Source organism: Polypterus senegalus, chromosome 4 (assembly GCF_016835505.1).
Source record: "Polypterus senegalus isolate Bchr_013 chromosome 4, ASM1683550v1, whole genome shotgun sequence".
NCBI lineage: Eukaryota > Metazoa > Chordata > Cladistia > Polypteriformes > Polypteridae > Polypterus > Polypterus senegalus.
This window is the reverse complement of record NC_053157.1, coordinates 139,823,907-139,843,099: the sequence shown is the minus strand read 5'-3', so window position 1 is coordinate 139,843,099 and position 19,193 is coordinate 139,823,907. Positions and strand designations below refer to the sequence as shown.

The window sequence follows — 19,193 nt, the reverse complement described above, 5'->3', positions numbered from 1 at the left end:
GGGATTGGCTCCAGCAGACCCCCGTGACCCTGTAGTTAGGATATAGCAGGTTGGATAATGGATGGATGACTAATAATTGATAATATATTTTAGACCATAGATAATACTGAAGTCTGATGAAAGAAACTCTGATAATGAATATAAAAGGCACAACATTTTATATAGATGCATGGATAAAAAAACAACTCAAAACATAAATCTGAGCTGACTTAGCTTTCATAATTTTTCTTCTGGAAAAATGGCACACATATGCGAATTATATTTCCCCTTTTCAATACTTGTCTAAGAATTGCCAAAAGAAACGTTATTCATTCCGGACCAGCTATTAAATGCTTTTGTTCTGGTCTATTAGCCAGTAGAATGGCTAAATCTTTGTCTAGTTTACAAGTTTCTTGGTGCCTGCATACTTAGATGTCGGTGGTGCTTGTTGTGCCACAGCACAACTGTGAATGTGTGTTTGTGTGCGCAATGCAAGGTTTTTAACTGCTGCGAAGTTAGGTGCCAGCAATTCCAAGTCTAGTATAAGGACCTTATATTCTACTAAATTTAGCTTTGTCTCTATAATTTGGAAGAAGATACAGTACTTATAAAAGCTTTATATGACAACTACTAATAATAATACATTTTATTGGTATAGCATCCTTCCCATGCACAAAGTACTTAAGTTATAACTTTCAACTTAAGCAACACTAACAGCAACCAGAAATGCATCTTATAATATATTCTATCGCTTTACCATAGCTACTTATTAGCTCATGAACCAAAGCAATGACAGTATGTCAAAGGCTGATTCTTGTTATATTAAAGCTATGTCACATTACGTGTCTCTTCTAGCGATTTTCAGTCACAATCTTCATGAACATAATTTTAGTGAGTTAATTGGTGGTGTGCTCATGTCAAAGCAGTTGCATAATGTGAGATATACACCACAAATTATTAACTTGTCTGTGACTCGGTCTGTTAAGATCAAACAGGTTTAATTTTGTGTTTAGTCGGAAGGGCGGGTTTATGTACATGAGAGCTGACAACCAATGAATTCTCTTCTGGAAGTATAATGCTTTTAATGTAGTGTAGAGCATTAAGAAACGCACATGTGTTTTGGACCACAGAAACAGAAAAGTTTGTCCGTCTTATTTTTCTTGTTTTACAAAAAGGAAAAAAAAAGCAGAGATTTCAGCTGATCTCACGTTAGCAATTTAACCCTTTGTACAGTGCTTACTACATCAGGCAGCACGCTATTGGCCTCAGGAGAAGGAGCGAGCACAACTGTGCTCGTAGGTCAGCACTCAGCTGGTAAATGTGATATGGGCAGCAGTTATCAGTTGTCCAGTGGTCTTGTGATGAGGTCAGCAACTGCTGTTGGCAAATTTGACATACCCCATGACTAGAAGCCACGTTATGTGACATTAGCTTTATGCGATAGAGTTGATGTTTTCTCTTGAAATCTCCAGGGCCCACATTTCAGTTTTATACTGATGCACATTGAGAAACCGCATACTTTGGGTTTCTTTATCCAAGTACCTCTCTTAGTTTGTGGGAGTCAGTTGTGCTGCATTTATAGCCATTGAGGTTTCACATGGTGACCCTCTGTTGCTAACATAAAGTAAAGCTGGCTGTTTCATCAATGAGATGAATGCCTTACTTTTGCATATGGTGTTCCCAGCTCGTGCACTTTGCTGTCCTTTGGCATGGCTACTATCAATGTTGCATTTTAAGAAAGGTTTAGGAGTTAAAGTCAACATTCCCTTTACTCCATGAAAAGCTTCAAGCCTTTGCTTTGAGCCACACTCCAGGCAATAGGCAGTCTGCTTTGGAGAGCAGAAGCTGAATGCAGTCTTAGCTGATGTAGAGAGAGCAGAGACCTAAGGCTGACACTGAATTATAAAGGATGGGTTGGACATTTGATGCATGGACTGTTGTTTTTACATAGTTCCAACCTTTGATTGACAATTAGTGAAAAGATCTGTCTATCATAGTTTGCGTAGTTTAGTTATGATCACACATCTCACTGATTTTGACACCTTAGAGTCTGAGGTATACTTTTAAGAGCATCATTTCATTGTAACTGGTAAAGTCTTGTCAAACAGAGAAATCAAGATGCTACATACCAGAGCAATGCCCACTCACTTCCATGGAGAAACTCTTCCTTTAGTTTACAAAGGAATTTACAGTAATCACTCGCTGTATCGCGCTTTGACTTTTGCGGCTTCACTCTATCGCAGATTTTATATGTAAGCATATCTTAATATATAACGTGGATTTTTCGCTGCTTCGTGGGTCCTGCGGACAATGGGTCTTTTACTTCCTGTACATGCTTCCTCAGTTGGTTTGCCCAGTTGATTTCATACAAGGGACGCTATTGGCGGATGGCTGAGAAGCTAACCAATCGGAGCACGCAGTTAAGTTCCTGTGTGCTGATTGATTCGGTGACAGAGCGCTGAATTTGATTCCGCGGCGTTAACCAGGAAGTCTCGTCTCGCTCATTCAGCATCAACATGTTTCGCTGTGTAAAGCGTTAACTTTTCTGCTCTTTTGTGTTGATCTTTGTGCATAGTCAAGCCCTTCATTATGGTTTCAAAATGATCTGCTCCTGCTACTGCTCAGGGGCCGTGCCCAAGCGCCAACAGAAGATGTTAACGATTGCCGAAAAGGTAAACGTTTTGGATATGTTGAAGGAAGGGAAAAGCTACACCGCTGTAGGACGCCATTACGGCATCAATGAGGCTACGATTCTTTTTATTTAAAAAGTAGGAAAGGAATATAAGATCTACGGCCGCAGTGTCCTTTTAAACAGGGTGCAAAACAAGTTGTAAGTGGATGTAATAAGGCAGTAGTCCGGATGGAATCTGCTTTAGTGATTTGGATTGAAGACTGTCAGAAGAACAACAACGGCAGTGCTATACAATCGCCTGAAGTGGCTCCTTTAGAAGAGCTGTAACGCTCTCCTTTGTTGTGCAGTAAAATTAAACTCATTGTTATCGGACAAGTCATCATGTCATTGTTGGTGAGTAACCATAATTACTTTTCTACTTACAGTACTTAGTACATGTATGTACGTTTAGTGTCACTGTACACACATTTACTGTATACTATTTTTCTTGCATTGTACGTATTTATTGCTGGTGGCCTGTCTATCGTAATGGCTGTAACATGTGATATCGGAGACACTCGATATCTTTAAAATAATATTTAGGTTTTACTGTATATAAACAGTGTGTTTACATACATAATTTCAATGAATCTTACCTAATATCTAAGAGAATACAAAGGGTTTATGCTGTATAACTGTGCAGAGAATATTTATAAACAGTGTGGGAGAGTTTATAAGGGCTTAAAATATATAAAAATAACCATACAAACATATGGTTTCTACTTCATGGATTTTCACCTATCGCGGGGGGGTCTGGAGCACAACCCCCGCGATCGAGGAGGCATTACTGTACTTTTTGCTGATGTGGGGGTTTGATGTTAGGTTTCTGTTAGATTACATCTCATTCTGGAGCTGTAGTGGAAGTCTTGCGTGTCATGCCAAAGAAAAAGAAGGCAATGTCGCTTAATTGTGTATCAAAGAATTCAGCTCATTGACAATACCCATTTGTTTCTGCTTTAGAGAAGTAAAGAACCACTCATTGTTATTTTGGTATTAACCCTGTTAAAATGACAACCATTAGCTGTAATAAATGGTTATGCAAAAGAGTCATTTTGTGATGGATATAGAAATGGTGTTCAAGGGCAGAAACATTAAATTCATAATGACTTTATTGTCTTTATGGTGTAACAGTTTAAATTTTTGTTTCCAATTTATGGTGTTTTAGAGTCGGCTCTGGTCCATCCACTTTTCTTATTTTCTCCACATGACTAGTTGAGCAAGCCTACTGTTATGATACCATAAATCCTTACTTTGGCAGCACTTCAATGGACTGACCTAGAAAATAGTCATTTTAAAATTTATACGTGGCCAAGTGAAGCTTGTCACAAGCATGGATCACAGTTCATTTTTAGAACAGTAGTCATAACTGGGATGGGAACAAAATATGCCCTCTCTGTAACACTAGCAAATAGCTAAGGCTGACTCAAGATAGAGTGAAAGAGTGTGTTCAATTTGAAAAGAAAACATATTCAGAAGAAGTTGCATTTTGTCAACTACCGTTCACTGTTTTGGAGAGATCCTTTTTGTTCATGAACAAAGATTCCACATTTTTTTTAAGCATGGCTGAGATGTGCTCATTTTAATCCTTGCTCTTGTGGAACTTCTTTATGCAGAGATAAAAGTTTAGAATTTGCTTGGTGTACAGTATGTGTACACTGATCATGTTTTGACTGTTGCAGCCGCCTAGGATTACACAAAACTAAATGTACTCACTTTGTGAACTGGACATGGAATTGTACACATGTAAGACCATCCTTTTAACTCTTCAGTGAGAAGGCCTCATTATGTTTCACTTTCCTTTGCAGGATATGAGAAGACAGAAGACACTTCAGAGAAAACATCATTGGCAGATCAAGAGGAAGGACGGCTAATATTTATAAATCAACCTCAACTAACCAAATTTTGCGGCAATCATGTCAGGTATTTTTACATTAACATCAGCTTGCAAACTTGTAAATCACTTTTGTAGAAATGAATGTTATAGGGAAATAATTCCTCAAAGTATAATAGAAAAAAAAAATTTGAAATTACAGGTAATTAGAGATGCTTTTTGTCACATGGACATGAAAGTACATATTTGGGGCAGTTTGCTGCCTTATAGCATCAGATTCCTGGATGCTTTTTGCATGAATGTAGTCTGTGAAGTTTGTATGCTTTATCTATGCCAGGTTTTTCTGGGTTTCCATCTGTATTCAGTTCAGTTTAGTTTTTTTGTTTAGCTCTTTTTCAGTAAAAAGTACACTGACAAAATGCAATTTGGAGCTTTGCAAATTACTAATTACATCATTCACACACATAAAGATGCAGATTAGGTAAAACACACAGTAAAACAACATATTTCAAACTGAATGATGTCAAAGCATACTAACGGTTTATGCTCTTTAATATTTTCATATAATGACAAAGGAAAATAAAACTTTGGTGGGTCCACAACTTGTTAGACACTGTTCCAGTTCTGGAAGCTTAGGAAACCTGGCCACTCTCTCATGGGCAGTACTGGGCTGTCTAAATAGATGACTGAATTCTTTCATCCTTGAAGTACAAGGCTCTCAGTATCTCTTGTGTCTTTTCCATAGACAAGGAAAACAGCCTGGATGTAGTACAGATACCAGGAAAAGAAACATAATATAGGAGGCTCAGTAACATTTCTTAATTATTGCAATAATTATATATATTTTTAATGACTGTGAAACAGAAATACAATAGTCTGGGTATGCTAGACTAAAGTAGTGAGTCTTCAGCTTGACTTCTTACAGTTTTGTTAATTCTTGGAATCTTTAGTAGACACTAGTAGCCCTTAGTAGAATTTGTAGCATCTTGAGGTGCACAATCGTATTGATATGCTCAGATAGGTAAGTAGGGCCTATGCCATTTAATGCTTTATATGTAAGAAGGAGAATTTTGAAATTGGTTCTAAACTTAACTGGAAGCCAGTGTAAGGACTTGACAACAGGAGGTACGTGTTCATGCTTTCTTGTTCTTGTAAAGATTCTTGCAGCAGCATTTTGAATGAACTGAAAGCTGCATATAAAACAATTTGAACAGCCAGTATATAACACATTGAAGTGGTCAACCCTGCATGAAATAGATCCATGAATTAATTTTTTGGCATTTTCCCTATTTAGAAATCATCTTAATGTTTAAATTACAGGCAGTCCCAGGGATACATACGAGATAGGGACTGTAGGTTTGTACTTAAGTTGAATTTGTATGTAAGTCGGAACAGGTACATTATTTTAATACATGCTATTGTTGACCGACTGTAACCAAGTGCTCTGCCAATGAATGATGGAGTTTCACCTCTCTCTGACCTTTTTATTAATTCTACTTTATTTTGAATGGTGATGGTTTTTCGCTTCTTTACTGTATCACCAGCACTTGCATCAGATTTGTGTTTCAGAGACATTCTTGAAGGGTGAAGACAAAAGGAGCTGTTCTCCACACCACTGTACACGCTATCACAGCAGGAAGGCACCCATCCTCAACACATCTGATGTACTGACAAGAGACAACTTCCTGCTATGTGCGTAACAGTACAAGCAGGCTTGCTATTGAAAATGAATGGGGGCGGCGAGGGACGGTTCACTACAGTATGCTGCCTGCAGCGTTCGCCAACCGAGAACGAACATGGTGCAGCCAAAGGCGGGTAGTGAATTGCTCACCACTGCCCCCATTCAACAGGCAGCCATCCTACAATGCTAGCCCCCGATGCCCCATTCACCCTCAATGGCCTCCAATTCATACACAACCGGGTCACGGCTTGCAGCATTACCAGCCACCCACCGAGAACGAATGGGGCAGCTGTATGTGGTGGGCGGGCAATGAAACACCCCCCCTCTGCTCCATCCAGCCTGTGTCCAGTCAGAAGCAATAGCTGCGGTGGTGTAGTGGGCAGGCAGCGAACCACCACAACAAGCCTTCATCCTGCACACGAGCGATAGCTGTGGCCCCATTGACTATGAACCACGGGTCACCGCTTGCCGCCAGGAGCTGCCTGAGGGACATTACACTGCGCGAGCAGCGAAATCGCTCCCCTCCAGCCACCACTTGCAGCGTCCCCAGGCCAAAGGTGACGGAGGGGCAGTTACTGCGGCGCATGCATCGCAGCTGTGGCCCCATTTGTAAGTCGTAGGTCAGATGTCCGTAACCTGAGGCCTACCTGTATTTCTTTTGTTTATTGATTTTTTTAAATTGATTTTATTTAAAATAAAAAAAGCATTCCATACGATCAAGTTTAACTTATGCAACAGAAGAAATAACATTAAATACAGTCAATTCAATCTTAACAAACCCCCAACCAAGAGAAAGAAAGGAGAGCCAACAGCAAGAGCAAATCTTTAAGAAAAAAATAGGAGGGAGAATTTCCTTTTCATGATATAAATGCTTATTCTAAAATTTTTCTAACTAGATCTTGCCATATTTAAAAAAAAATGGTTTTGAACAGATCCTCTAAGTGAAAATTGTATTTTTTCCAATATTTAAAATAGTATAGAACGTCATTTACCCACTGACTTATAACAGGTGAGCTGGGATTATTCCAGTTCACCAAGATATGTCTACATGCTAGTGGTGTGGTAAAGGCAAGTATAATCATTTGGTCCTTCTCCACTTTAAGCCCATCCAGGAGTACACTAGACACAGCTGTTAATGGGTTTGGGGTGATAATGACACCAACGCTATCTGATAGGCATTCAATGATTTTTATGCAGAATGATGTTAATTTGGTGTACGCCCAAAACATGTGGCCCAGTGAAGCTGGAGCTAGATTGCAAAATTCATTGATTGAATCTTGGCCTGGATACATTATGGACAATTTTAAATGAGATAAATGTGATCGATAAAATATTCTGAGTTGGATGATTGAATGCTTTGCACATATGGAGCTAGAGTGTATTCTATGTACAGCTGCCTTCCACTCCCTTTCAGAGATGTTAAGTGAAGGATTCTTTCCCCAACATAACCTGGGATCTTTGAAAGGAAGGGACATTAAAATGTTTTTATATATTATTGAGATGATGTCTGAGTCTTCAAGACTGGTCAGTATTTCTTCTAGAATAGAAATGGGTGGGAGGTGAGAAAAATTGGGCAGGTTCTTTTTAGCAAAGTTTCTGATTTGCATATAGTAGAAAAATTGTGTTGATGGGAAGTTAAACTTGAAGCGTAATTATTCATAAGATGCAAAGACATTATCTATATACTGTACTGTTGCTGGAAGTGCAGGAATCCTGGATATTTTCCAAAGATTAAATACTGTGTAGGTTTTAAATGGTAGAAAAAGGTGATTATCATGTAGAGGTGCTAAGATAAAACCTTCTGTGCCTTAAAATGTTTCCTTCTTTGGTTTCATATTGATGGACAATTGGATTATTAGTATATTGACAATAATGTGTATTTACACATTAAAGCAGGGAAGAAGTACAGCAAGATTTTTTTCTATTACAGACCAGGGTTGTGTATATTTATCAATTAGTGTCAACATCCAGGTCTTTACAGCTTGTATATTTGCCACCCAATACTAAAATTGAAATTTAGGGAGAGCCATGCCACCTTCTGCTTTAGGTCGTTATAAAGTCATTATTTACATGCCTGGGTGTTTTGAATTCCAAATTAAGAAGGTTATAGTGAATCTAATTTCTTAAAAATGATATGTTAATGTATGAAATAATTTAATAAAAAATAGGATATGTGAAATAAATATGTTAAGATAACTCACTATAAACAAGTGCACTATGAGTATGTGTGAGTAGGCAGTGCCTTGGTTCCCTGTGCTGCTGTGATAGGGGCCAGCTGTGTTTGGACCATTTTGGATAAGTAGATTAGAAAATGAAAAGATCTTTATCTCTTTTTATGGAATTTGCCTTGTGAAAAACAGATGGAAATTATCTAAAAAAAAAAAAAACGCCCATTAGTGTAACCTTAACTGCTATATATAAAATTGTATGATAAATTTAAAATAGATTCAGATAGGCAGCCATGCCCTAAATCTTGGGTCCATAGGGGTTCGGTTTTCATCAGGGTTTTGTGTGCTGTTCTTGATCTTAGGACATTTGTTTCAGATAGATCATTAATTCTTGAGTGTGTGTGTGTAGGTGGATAGCTGGCTCACTGTGTCTCTCATTCAGAACATGTTCTTATCTTCAAGTAATTAGTTCTTGGATATTCTTTGACTTTGTGTAGCCATAATCAATATAATCTCATAAAGAAGTGGGTGAACCTCCCCACTGTTATGTTGTCATTAATTCTTGGAACCTTTAATAAGCTATCATCTTGAGATCTTAATGTACGCTTTGGTGCTGTACATAATGATATACTCAGATAAGTAAGCCATGCTTTGGCTGTTTAAAGCTTTATATGTAAGAAGGTGGATTTTGAAACATACAATATATATCATGTCCACTATTCATTCTTGAAAAAACTCAATTCAGGAAACAAAAGTTTACTCTGAATTACATACTAGCTTTTATTATGGATATTTAAATGAGGACTGTATCTACTTGCGGAGTGCCATGAGTCATCCCTTAATAATAATGCAATTGCTGGGTGCATATTTCTATATTACAATGCTATCAATAACCACTGCTTACACATACAAAAACACAATTAATCTAGAAATCCCTTTTATTTGTTTATTTAGTTGCTAATGATATACTAACAGCTCTACACTTGCATAAATTATGTCAGATTCAAGTCATGGCCTAACGTGAAACACTTACTCTTTTTGGTGTGGTGTTTTTTGTTTTTTTTTTCTCCACTGGGAATAGAAAGTCTACTTCCACATGTTTGACATATCAGTTTGTTGTTCTCAGAACCAAATATATCTTTCTTTAGAAATGTAAATTATCTCTGAAGTTCTTCATTAAGCAGACAGAAACACATAGTCCACTCGATGGATTAAGCAAATGGCTAAAGCTATCTGTGACTCTGTTGAATTAGGCAGGTTTGAGGATGACATGGGCACAGGTACCATGTGTCTCTCCTGAGCATGAGTATGCCCTGTGTTTTGTTTGCTGTCTATCCATGCTTATTTTCAGTCTTAACGCTTGTAACTTCCCAGGACTCAGAAATGGAAAGGTGGCTTCAGAAGATGTTTTAAACTGCAACGATACTGTCCAATGTCACAGGCAATAATAATAATAATAATAGTCACTTAATGTGACTCCACATTTAATATTGTGGTATTTTTGGGTGGGGGTTGGATTCTGTTTTGTTTTGGTTCTTTCTTTCTGTTTATTTTGTAGTCGTTTCTTGTATCTGTTAAATTATTATTATTTGTTTGATTGAGTATCATGCCAATGAAATATTCTTGTTTTTGAAAATGAAAACAAATTAATAAAAAAAGTATTTCTTCACTTTACACAATGATGGATATAACTTTAGTTGTTAAAGGCTTTATTTAAAACTGGAGAATTATTCAATTTAATTCATTACCATTGAGGAATATATTTTAAACGGGTCCTCCCTGCATGGAGTTGTTCTCCCCGTGTCTGTGTGGGTTTCCTCCGGGTACTCCGGTTTCCTCCCACAGTCCAAAGACATGCAGGTTGGGTGGATTGGCAATTCTAAATTGTCCCTAGTGTGTGCTTGGTGTGTGGGTGTGGGTGTGTGTGTCCTGCGGTGGGTTGGCGTCCTGCCCGGGATTGATTCCTGCCTTGAGCCCTGTGTTGGCTGAGATTGGCTCCAGCAAACCCCCGTGACCCTGTGTTCGGATTCAACAGGTTGGAAAATAGATGGATGGATGGATGGATGTAATTTGTTCAAGATGTTTTCATATATCAAACTTTTTGATTTCTGTTTGGTGTCTGACTATTTTGTCTGCTTTTTAATAACAATTTGAAATAGTCCTTGTTGGGTCCATTTCACCAGATGTCTATCTGATATGGAAATCTTTTTGCTTTCTCAGATTTGATGGTCTGATATTCCAGATCCATGTAAAATCAGAACATTGTCGCATTTTATCGTTCAGTGGAATTTAATTGCATTGGTAACTATTTCAGTGCCGGTAGGATTGTTTGGTTTTGTAACTATACTGAATGGATTCAAAAGAGGCTTTTCCTACTGTTTGGTACCAATAGAAATAATTGATATTGTGCTTCTTGTGTTAGGGATAGTAAAAACATGCAGTGTGGTATCTCCAGGGAACAGAGTCTGTCATCATCAGCCATCCTAAAGGTTAATTTAATGAGTTTTCAATCCTAATGTTCTAGGGGAAGCCTTTTTTGGCAACATTCCAAGAAATTCAGACTATCTTCTGTTGTACTTCTCCTTAATTTTCACAGAAACACTACCCTTAAAATTGTGTCTTTATGGAACATATTGAGATTTTATCTTAATGTCACCTTGTAGTAAGATTTTATTGTTCAAAATAGAAAATATTTCTACTGCCTCAAGGACTATCGCTCACTCTGTACAATGGACATCTAAACAAGGAAATTACTTTATTAGCAGAGTGATGGCTGTGTTATAGTCTCTGGCCAGGAGAATTTTTTCTGAACTTCATCTCTTCTCTTGATCCATCTATACATTAATTCATTATTAGTTTTGTTTAATCAGGTTCAAAATAATTGGGACATCTCATCTTTTGGAAATACAATTGAGTGATGTTATTTGTAAACTATTTGGAAGTAGATGATTGAGGGGATGGGTATTTTTGATCAGCTGTGTTCCAGGTTAGTGTTGACAAGGATTTGGAATCTTGACACATTATTATAAGAATGTCTGACCATCACCTTCTGAGTTGTTCTCTTTCGTGTTCTGATATGTTCCTCTTACCTCTCTTCCCAGAACAAATAGGATAATCATGACCTGAGTTTGTTTAACTTTGCCTCCTAGCACGGCATCAATTTTAATAATGAGGAGTGTATCGTGTGGCCTCCCGACTAAATATATCAATCGATTACAATAGGTTCAGAATTCTTCTGCTCATTTAATTACACACACTAAAAAATCTGCTCACATCACTCCTGTCCTCTATGAGTTACATTGGTTAATGGTTTCTTCAAGAATCAAATATAAAATTATTCTTCTCACCTTTAAAGCCCTTCATGGTTTATCCCCTCATTATCTCCTGGAGCTGCTGCTTCCTTACACTCCTGCTTATGCATTAAGATCATCGGATGCTAACTTACTCACTGTACCCTAAATACAGGTTAGTAACTATGGGAGGCAGAGCTTTCAATGTGATAGCCCCTAAACTTTGGAATGCTCTCCCTCTCAGCCTTCATGAGAAAAAATCTATTATTGATTTCAAACTCCTGTTAAAAACACATCTTTTTAATGAGTATTATTCATTTTTTGTATGTAATTTCTACTGTCTTGTTAATGTGTTTATTGAATTGCAAAGTGTCCTTGAGTGTATGAAAGGCGCTACATAAATAAAACTTAATATTATTATTATTATCTGATTTATGTTTTTATGTATCTCACTTAGAGCTAATGTTTAGTTGAAACAACTTTTAAGTCAGTGAATATTACTTACGTAGTCTTAGTTTGAATGTACTATACCTTTTGATAAATTTCAGTAAAGAATATCTTGATCCTTTTTATTTTTAGTTTGTCTATATATGTATTGACAACTGCCCGTGTTCACCACATCTCTACATTTTCCTCATGTTTTTAATGTGTTTTTCTGAGAGTATTTAAATCTGAACTGCTGTCGATGTTTATTGTGCAGCTTATTTGAGTATATGTCAACTGGTAAAGGCATCATAGATAGATAGATAGATAGATACTTTATTAATCCATCATTAGAGCTTGTCAGTACTGGCAGAGTGTTTAGACATCTTAATGTATTGTATTTAGTTTAATTGGTGCATATGCTCTAGACCAGTGGTTCCAAACCTTTTTTTGGCCATGCCCCACCTAGGCCTCTCTAAACTCATGATGTCCCCCATGTAACATATACCTTATTCTTATTAATAGCTATTCAAAAAGTGAACTCCTACTCACGTGGAGGAGGCTCATAATGTCATTACTTTGGTCTAAACAAGCTTCCAAAGAACATGGAAACAAAAGAGGGAAAGGATAATTGAAGTACTGTACTGACAAAGAAATTACTAAGAAATTGTTATAAAAAAATATAATATGAAGTAATATGAAAATACAGCAAATGCAGTTTTGAAAACATATAAGAGATGTTATATTCATAAATATAGAATAACTTTAATGACAGCTTTTTCTGTAATATTTTGTTCATTTTATATTTTTGTTATATTGCAAAATTTTATAATCATTGTTCCAATTTATATTATTTTAATGGTAAAAACGATTTCCAAATAGAAAAACCCAAGCCGGTTGTAAAATCATAAATTAAAGGGTTCTTCACCATCTATTCTATGTTTATATAAATATAGAAATGATTCTGTGAAAAATAAAAATTATTTGCTTATTTTTTATCTATCATTTTTAATAGTGAATTTCATTTTAGAAATTGTTTAACATACCTAAATTATTAAATTGCCCCCCTAAAAATCAAATGGCCCCCCCAGTGGGGCATGCGCCCCACGTTGGGAATCACTGCTCTAGACTATCATGGAATCTGTTACTCTGCAAATTTATTACATTGATAATTATACGCATTACAATTTGGATTTTGTGACCATTTGTTCTTACAGTTTTTATAGTTTTAAACAATTTGAATAGTCACAACATTGTCTTACAGAAATCTTAATTTTATGTTACTGGCCTGTGGGCAGGATAATATGTACTTATTAACTTTTTGGCACCTGACAAGATAAAACAAAGAAAAGCAATAACATTGTATTTCTTCACTGTGGATTATATTGGAAACATCCCAGCATATAAAAGAAAATATTCAGGAACAAGGTGAAACCTTCAGCTTCAGGAATCTTAATAATCATTAGGAAGATCACCTAATAAAATGCACAAGACCAAACTCATTGATCTGATTTTGGCTCGCAGCCATCCACTTCAGAATCTTGTTTCTTTTAAACTTCTAAAGACCAGCAACTAATTGTACAGGAAATCCAGATATTGATTGGTCTACTGAAGGAGAGTAATGAAATACTGTTTCTTAGGAAGCCAAGTGTTCTTTTCTTTCAGCTTTCAAAGGAAATGTCAAGAATTTATGCTATGTTCAGCTTTAATTAGTAAAGCAAGACTAACAAGAGTTTCAACAGTCACTGATGGTTCATAAAAGGCATTCCAGTGATACTTGTTATGTTGTGATAAAATGATCTGTATTTTGGCATATCCATATCTTAATTATGCTTTATGAATGCATAACTTTAATATGAAAGAAAATAATGTCATGGTGCCTGTAAATAACAATTTCCTCTTACTGCTTAAAATCCCTGAACCTTTGATCCAAGGCGGAAAAAGAAAACAATGCTTATTTATAAAAAATTTCTCATCAGGGATCATTATGCACGTTTCTCTTTATGTTGTTTTTGATTTAATGTGCTTAGGTGTACAATTTAAATCATGCCACTCTCAAGGAAATGGTTTGTTTCCATAAACAGCAAAATATCGTAATAAAACCTTTTTAGTTATGCTCCTGGACAATTTTGCCTGTAATTTAAATTTTCTGAATAAATATAAAATAAATATAGTAAAATATGAACATATAGGGCAGAAAAATACTTGCAATACAGTTATAAAAACTGCATTTTATAGAAAATGATGTATAAGAATGAAGCATACAGAAATGCAATAGTATCTGCTCCAGTCATTCTTTGCTTACCAATCACTCTATCTTTTATATTATTTAAATTGTGAGTTACTCTATGGCAAAACACCACTGGGCTGAATGGACCCAATTGGGGACCAAATCCATTGCAGGTCTCACTCACGTATACTTATATTGGGCCAATTAAACTACCATGGCAGCATCCACAGCTGTTCTTGTCAATACAGTACAAAACACACACACATTTTGCATGACAATACAGTAGATTGTACACATATTTATCCATTCAGTATTTTTAATGTGGATTTTAATGTGACAATACATTTGCTAGTCAGAATAACTCATTTTCTGTAGATATTTAACTAAAGAAGAAAAACTCAAATGTTAGTGTTTGCATACGTATTCAAACTCTACACATTAGTACTTTGTTGAAAACCCCTTAATTCATTTGGGGTAAGTATGCTCAGTTTTGCACATTGTTCAGGAGTGATTCTTTCCCATTGTTCTTGGCCGAATTTGTAGACATATAGAGTTTGGTGGGATCGGGCCTCTGGACAGCCATTTTTAAATAGTGCAACAGATTCTCAAATAATTTACTGTCAAATCTTTGACTAGGCCATTCCAAAAACATTCACCTTTCTGTTTTTGAGCCATTCCTGTGTTGTTTTGTCCTTATGTTTAGGATCATTGTCATGTTGAAAGGTGCATCTTCTCCCAAGCTGTAGGTTGATAGCCAACTGGAACAAGTTCTCTTGCAGTATTATGCAGTATTTGTATTCATCTTTTGTCCCTTCAACTGTGACAAGATTCCCTTTCCCAGCACATGAAAAGCATCCCCATAGCATGAGATTTAGATTCTTCAGTTTTTTGTAGCCACTTCCTGCCTTATGCATTTCAATGACTTTGCTTCTCACATCAGCAGAATGCTGCTTTTGTCTTTATTTATGTAGTGATTGTCCAACAAAGACTATGGCCCTTATAAAGGGTGCTTTTTATATCTAGAGAGGTATAAAGGACTCACAAGTACAACCCCAAATCAGAAATTGTTGGGATGGTATGGAAAAGGCAAATTAAAAAAAAAACTACAGTGATTCTTAAGTGTGAACCCAAGATATTCCATGTTTTATCTTCATTTCATTTGTTAATATACAGTACGTCCATTCCTACATGGCAGGCCTGCAACACATTCCTAAAAAATTGGGACAGGGCAAATTAGGACCAGCAATAGGGAAAAACATTAAATAATTACGTGATTTCAAACAGGTGATGTCAACAGATGATTGTAATCATGATTTGGTACAGAAGCAGTATCTACAAAATGGAGTAATAATTACAATTGAGTACATAATTATAGTGTTATACTGTATTACACAGTAAATACAACCTAATAACACCTAGTTACTCTGTAATTAAACAGGTAATTACATGGTAGGTACAGCATAATTAAGGACACATAATCTAGAAAGTGATACCAAGAAAGCAAAAAAGGAAGAAACCTCTTCTAAAATTGATGTTCAATAGGAAGGGTTCTTTGGGCTCTTTCTTCGCTCCCATCATAACTGACTGAAGTTCATCTCTGTGAGAGAGGTAACAAAAAAACAGGTCAGTGTCTTTAAAAGACAGAGTTTATAAAAAGTAAGTGGATTTAAAGCATCAAAGGGTTTTTTTAGATGTCAAAATGATATGCCTCAAGATATATTAAAAATTAAACTGTTGTAATGTCAATTGTTGTTAACTGCCATAGGACAAACTTAAGACGTCATGTCACAACAACTTATCCAGCGGTGCGATTATGTACCGTTGTGAGTATGTCTTCACCAGGATATTCAACCAGTCTCTGTCTCAGTCCACTGTGCCACCCTGCCTAAAATCATCTGTCATAGTGCATGTGGCCAAGAAACAGACCATCACTAGTCTTAATGACTACAGGCCAGTTGCACTGGCCCCTGTGGTTATGAAGAACTTCAAAAAGCTCATCAGGAACCACATCATGTCATTCATGCCTCCCATGCTTGATCTGCACCAGTTTGCCTACAGAACAAACAGGTCTACAGAGGACGCCGTGGCCACTGTTCTCCATGCTGTTCTGTCCCATCTGGAGCAGCAGGGGAGCTATGCACGGCTGCTCTTCATAGACTTCAGCTGTGCCTTTAATACCATCTTACCCCACAGACTAGTGACCAAACTGTCAGACATAGGACTTCCACACTCCACCTGCCTTTGGATCAAGGACTTCCTGAGTGATCACACTTAGAGGGTTGGAGTGGGCCCCTACTTCTCCACACCCATCAGCCTCAGCACTGGCTCCCCACAGGGCTGTGTGCTGAGCCCCCTGCTCTATACCCTCTACACTCATGATTGCATTCTTGCCCACTACAGTACAGACTGTGTGGAGAGGTTCTCAGACTTCCACTTCTTGGGAGTAACCATTAGGGAGGACTTGACCTGGGGAACACACACTGCTGAGGTAGAGAAGAAGGCCCAAAAGAGACTCTTCTTCCTGAGGGTGCTCAGAAAGAACAACATCCCTTAGAAACTGCTGGTATCCTTTTACCGCTGCACAATAGAGAGCATCCCGGTCTACTGTCTCTGCACGTGGTTCTCCAACTGCACAGTAGCACAGAAGAAAGAGCTCCACAGGGTCATTAAGGTCGCCCAGCGCATAGTCGGCTGTCCTTTCCCCTCACTAGAAGAACTACATAGTTCCTGTTGTCTCAGGAACGTCGAGAAAATTCTTCAGAACCCATCACACCCAGGACATGCATTGTTTGAATGCCTGCCTTCAGGCAGACGTTTCAGATCCATAGAGACTAAGACAAATAGACTGAGAAACAGTTTCTATCCTTCAGCCAGCACCATGCTGAATGCTGCTAAGTGGTCAATCTGACCGAGTGCACCTTCATTCTAAGTTAACATTAGATAAGGACCAAGTGCAATATTATGTATGTATGAGTGGAAAACATTGTTCTGCTGTTATGGACAATTTTGGATACTTACTTTATTCCCTTATTTTAGTTGTAACTTGAGTAATTGTGTTTTGTTTTTGTTTTTATTTGTATTTTATTTTTTCTGCACTGGAAAATTGCACCTAAAAATTTTGTTGTATAGTGTCTCATTGCTACAATGACAATAACGATTTTGATTGATTTGATTGATTGTATACAGTAATTGAATGCACTCAGTTTTACTGTGGACAATTCATTGATACTTGAAATCCATTTATACTATTAAAATTAAAGGGGTGGATTAAGTGAAGGGTTTTTATGAACAGAAATAAGAGATTGATATTTTGTGCCTATTAGGATATGATTAATCTTTAAGTGTAAGTTCAGTCAAATAAAAAAGTGAATGAGTCGCAGTATATTAAAGACTTGAACTGCAACCTTTAAAACAATACCCTACCCAAAATTATGTTTTTTTATATGTTAATTATCCCCTGTAGTCTGATGTGATGGCTAAAATATCATTTTAATCTCATGTTTTCATACAGGATACAGGGAAAAAAAATGTCCTATAGTGGCTATAGAGGTACAACAGCAAACGATGTAAAAAACATCTATGGAAAAAGGAAAAAAAAAAAACATTTGTATTGCATAATCCAGTTGTGTCACATATCCTCAAAACATTTTTTTTACTAAAAAATTTTTAAATGGATACTTTTGGAGTAGGTCTGTGCTGGGCGTAAACAGAAATTTAAAGCCTTGTGGGAATGACATTTAGAATTGAAGACAGGACTCTTGAGCAAACAATGTGGGGGAGAGGTGGGTCTACTAATGAAAAATTCTCTCCATGATGCTTTTGTTGTCTGTTTATGTCCAGTGCGGATTATCCTGGAAGTAACTGTTTAATAATATTTTAACAAAAAAGCATGTGTTTTACACATTTTGAGCAAATGCCCGAGTAACAGACATGTGAATTATGTGACATGAGCAATCTAAGATTTTTCTTTTTCTTTGATTTAGGAGTGTTTTTCACATCATTTGCTGTTGTGCAGCATTGGCTACTATTGGCTATCATAAAAGTTTTTTGTTCTTCATTTTACATAGAAATATGAGAGTTTTTACATTTTTTTCTCAGCTATTACTACAATCTACATGGGGTAAGTAACATATGATATAATGGGTGGAGTAAGAATATTAAAAAATCACATTGAATTTTGTCCCTACAATCATGATAATATCATACCTTGTGATCTCTGGCATTTCTTACCCCTAATATACTTATCACTTGCTTTGGCAGCACATATGTGCTCCATGGTCCATATATCTGTATGAGTACTTACTTGACAGAAATCAGGCTATTTTATGTTTTCAGCAACCTGATTGAGGCTGCCCTTTTATTTAAATCCTTCTTTAACACACCTAATAACTAAAGTTCAGATACTGTAGCTGAACACTGTTTTATCTTTTTCCTTCCTTTCTTTTCAGCCAAAGAATCAATATGCTCATTGAAAATATATATGCTTGGGGATTAAATTATAATATTTGCTGAATATTTTAGTATTAAAATTTACCTTAAAATGCATAGTCTTGCTCAAAATTTCAGGTAATTCTTAAATATTGTACCTCCACTAAAATCTTGTCTAAATATTAAAATGAGGCAAACACAGTTGTGTTGTTCAAAAAATTGAATGCAGACACACATCTTCCAAAAAAGATTAATGTTATTTGCTGATTTTATAATGTTACTGGGGCTCTACATAGAGCTAACATCCTCACTTGCATACACTATAGGCTATGTATTTGCGTAGGCATTTGAGACTAAAATTAATTAAATAATTTTCATAATAATGCATTTCAGAATACTGTACATCTATTTATTGACACCACTGAGTGTTGAGCAGAACCAAAGTCTTACCTGCCACCTCTGGGCCAAAAGCAGAAAAGTAATTAATAATCG

The 19,193-nt window shown here is 36.6% G+C and overlaps 1 protein-coding gene across 4 annotated transcripts in view; it reads left to right on the top strand.

Annotated features, from left to right (window-relative positions):
* The window catches only part of atp8a1 (ATPase phospholipid transporting 8A1), a 346,241-nt gene that overhangs the window by 99,581 nt on the left and 227,467 nt on the right, over positions 1 to 19,193 (top strand). For all 4 annotated transcript variants that reach the window (XM_039751372.1, XM_039751370.1, XM_039751373.1 and 1 more), the window contains exon 2: positions 4,456 to 4,570. In XM_039751372.1, coding sequence (XP_039607306.1) covers positions 4,456 to 4,570 — 115 coding nt within the window. The remainder of the gene's footprint in view (positions 1 to 4,455; positions 4,571 to 19,193) is intronic.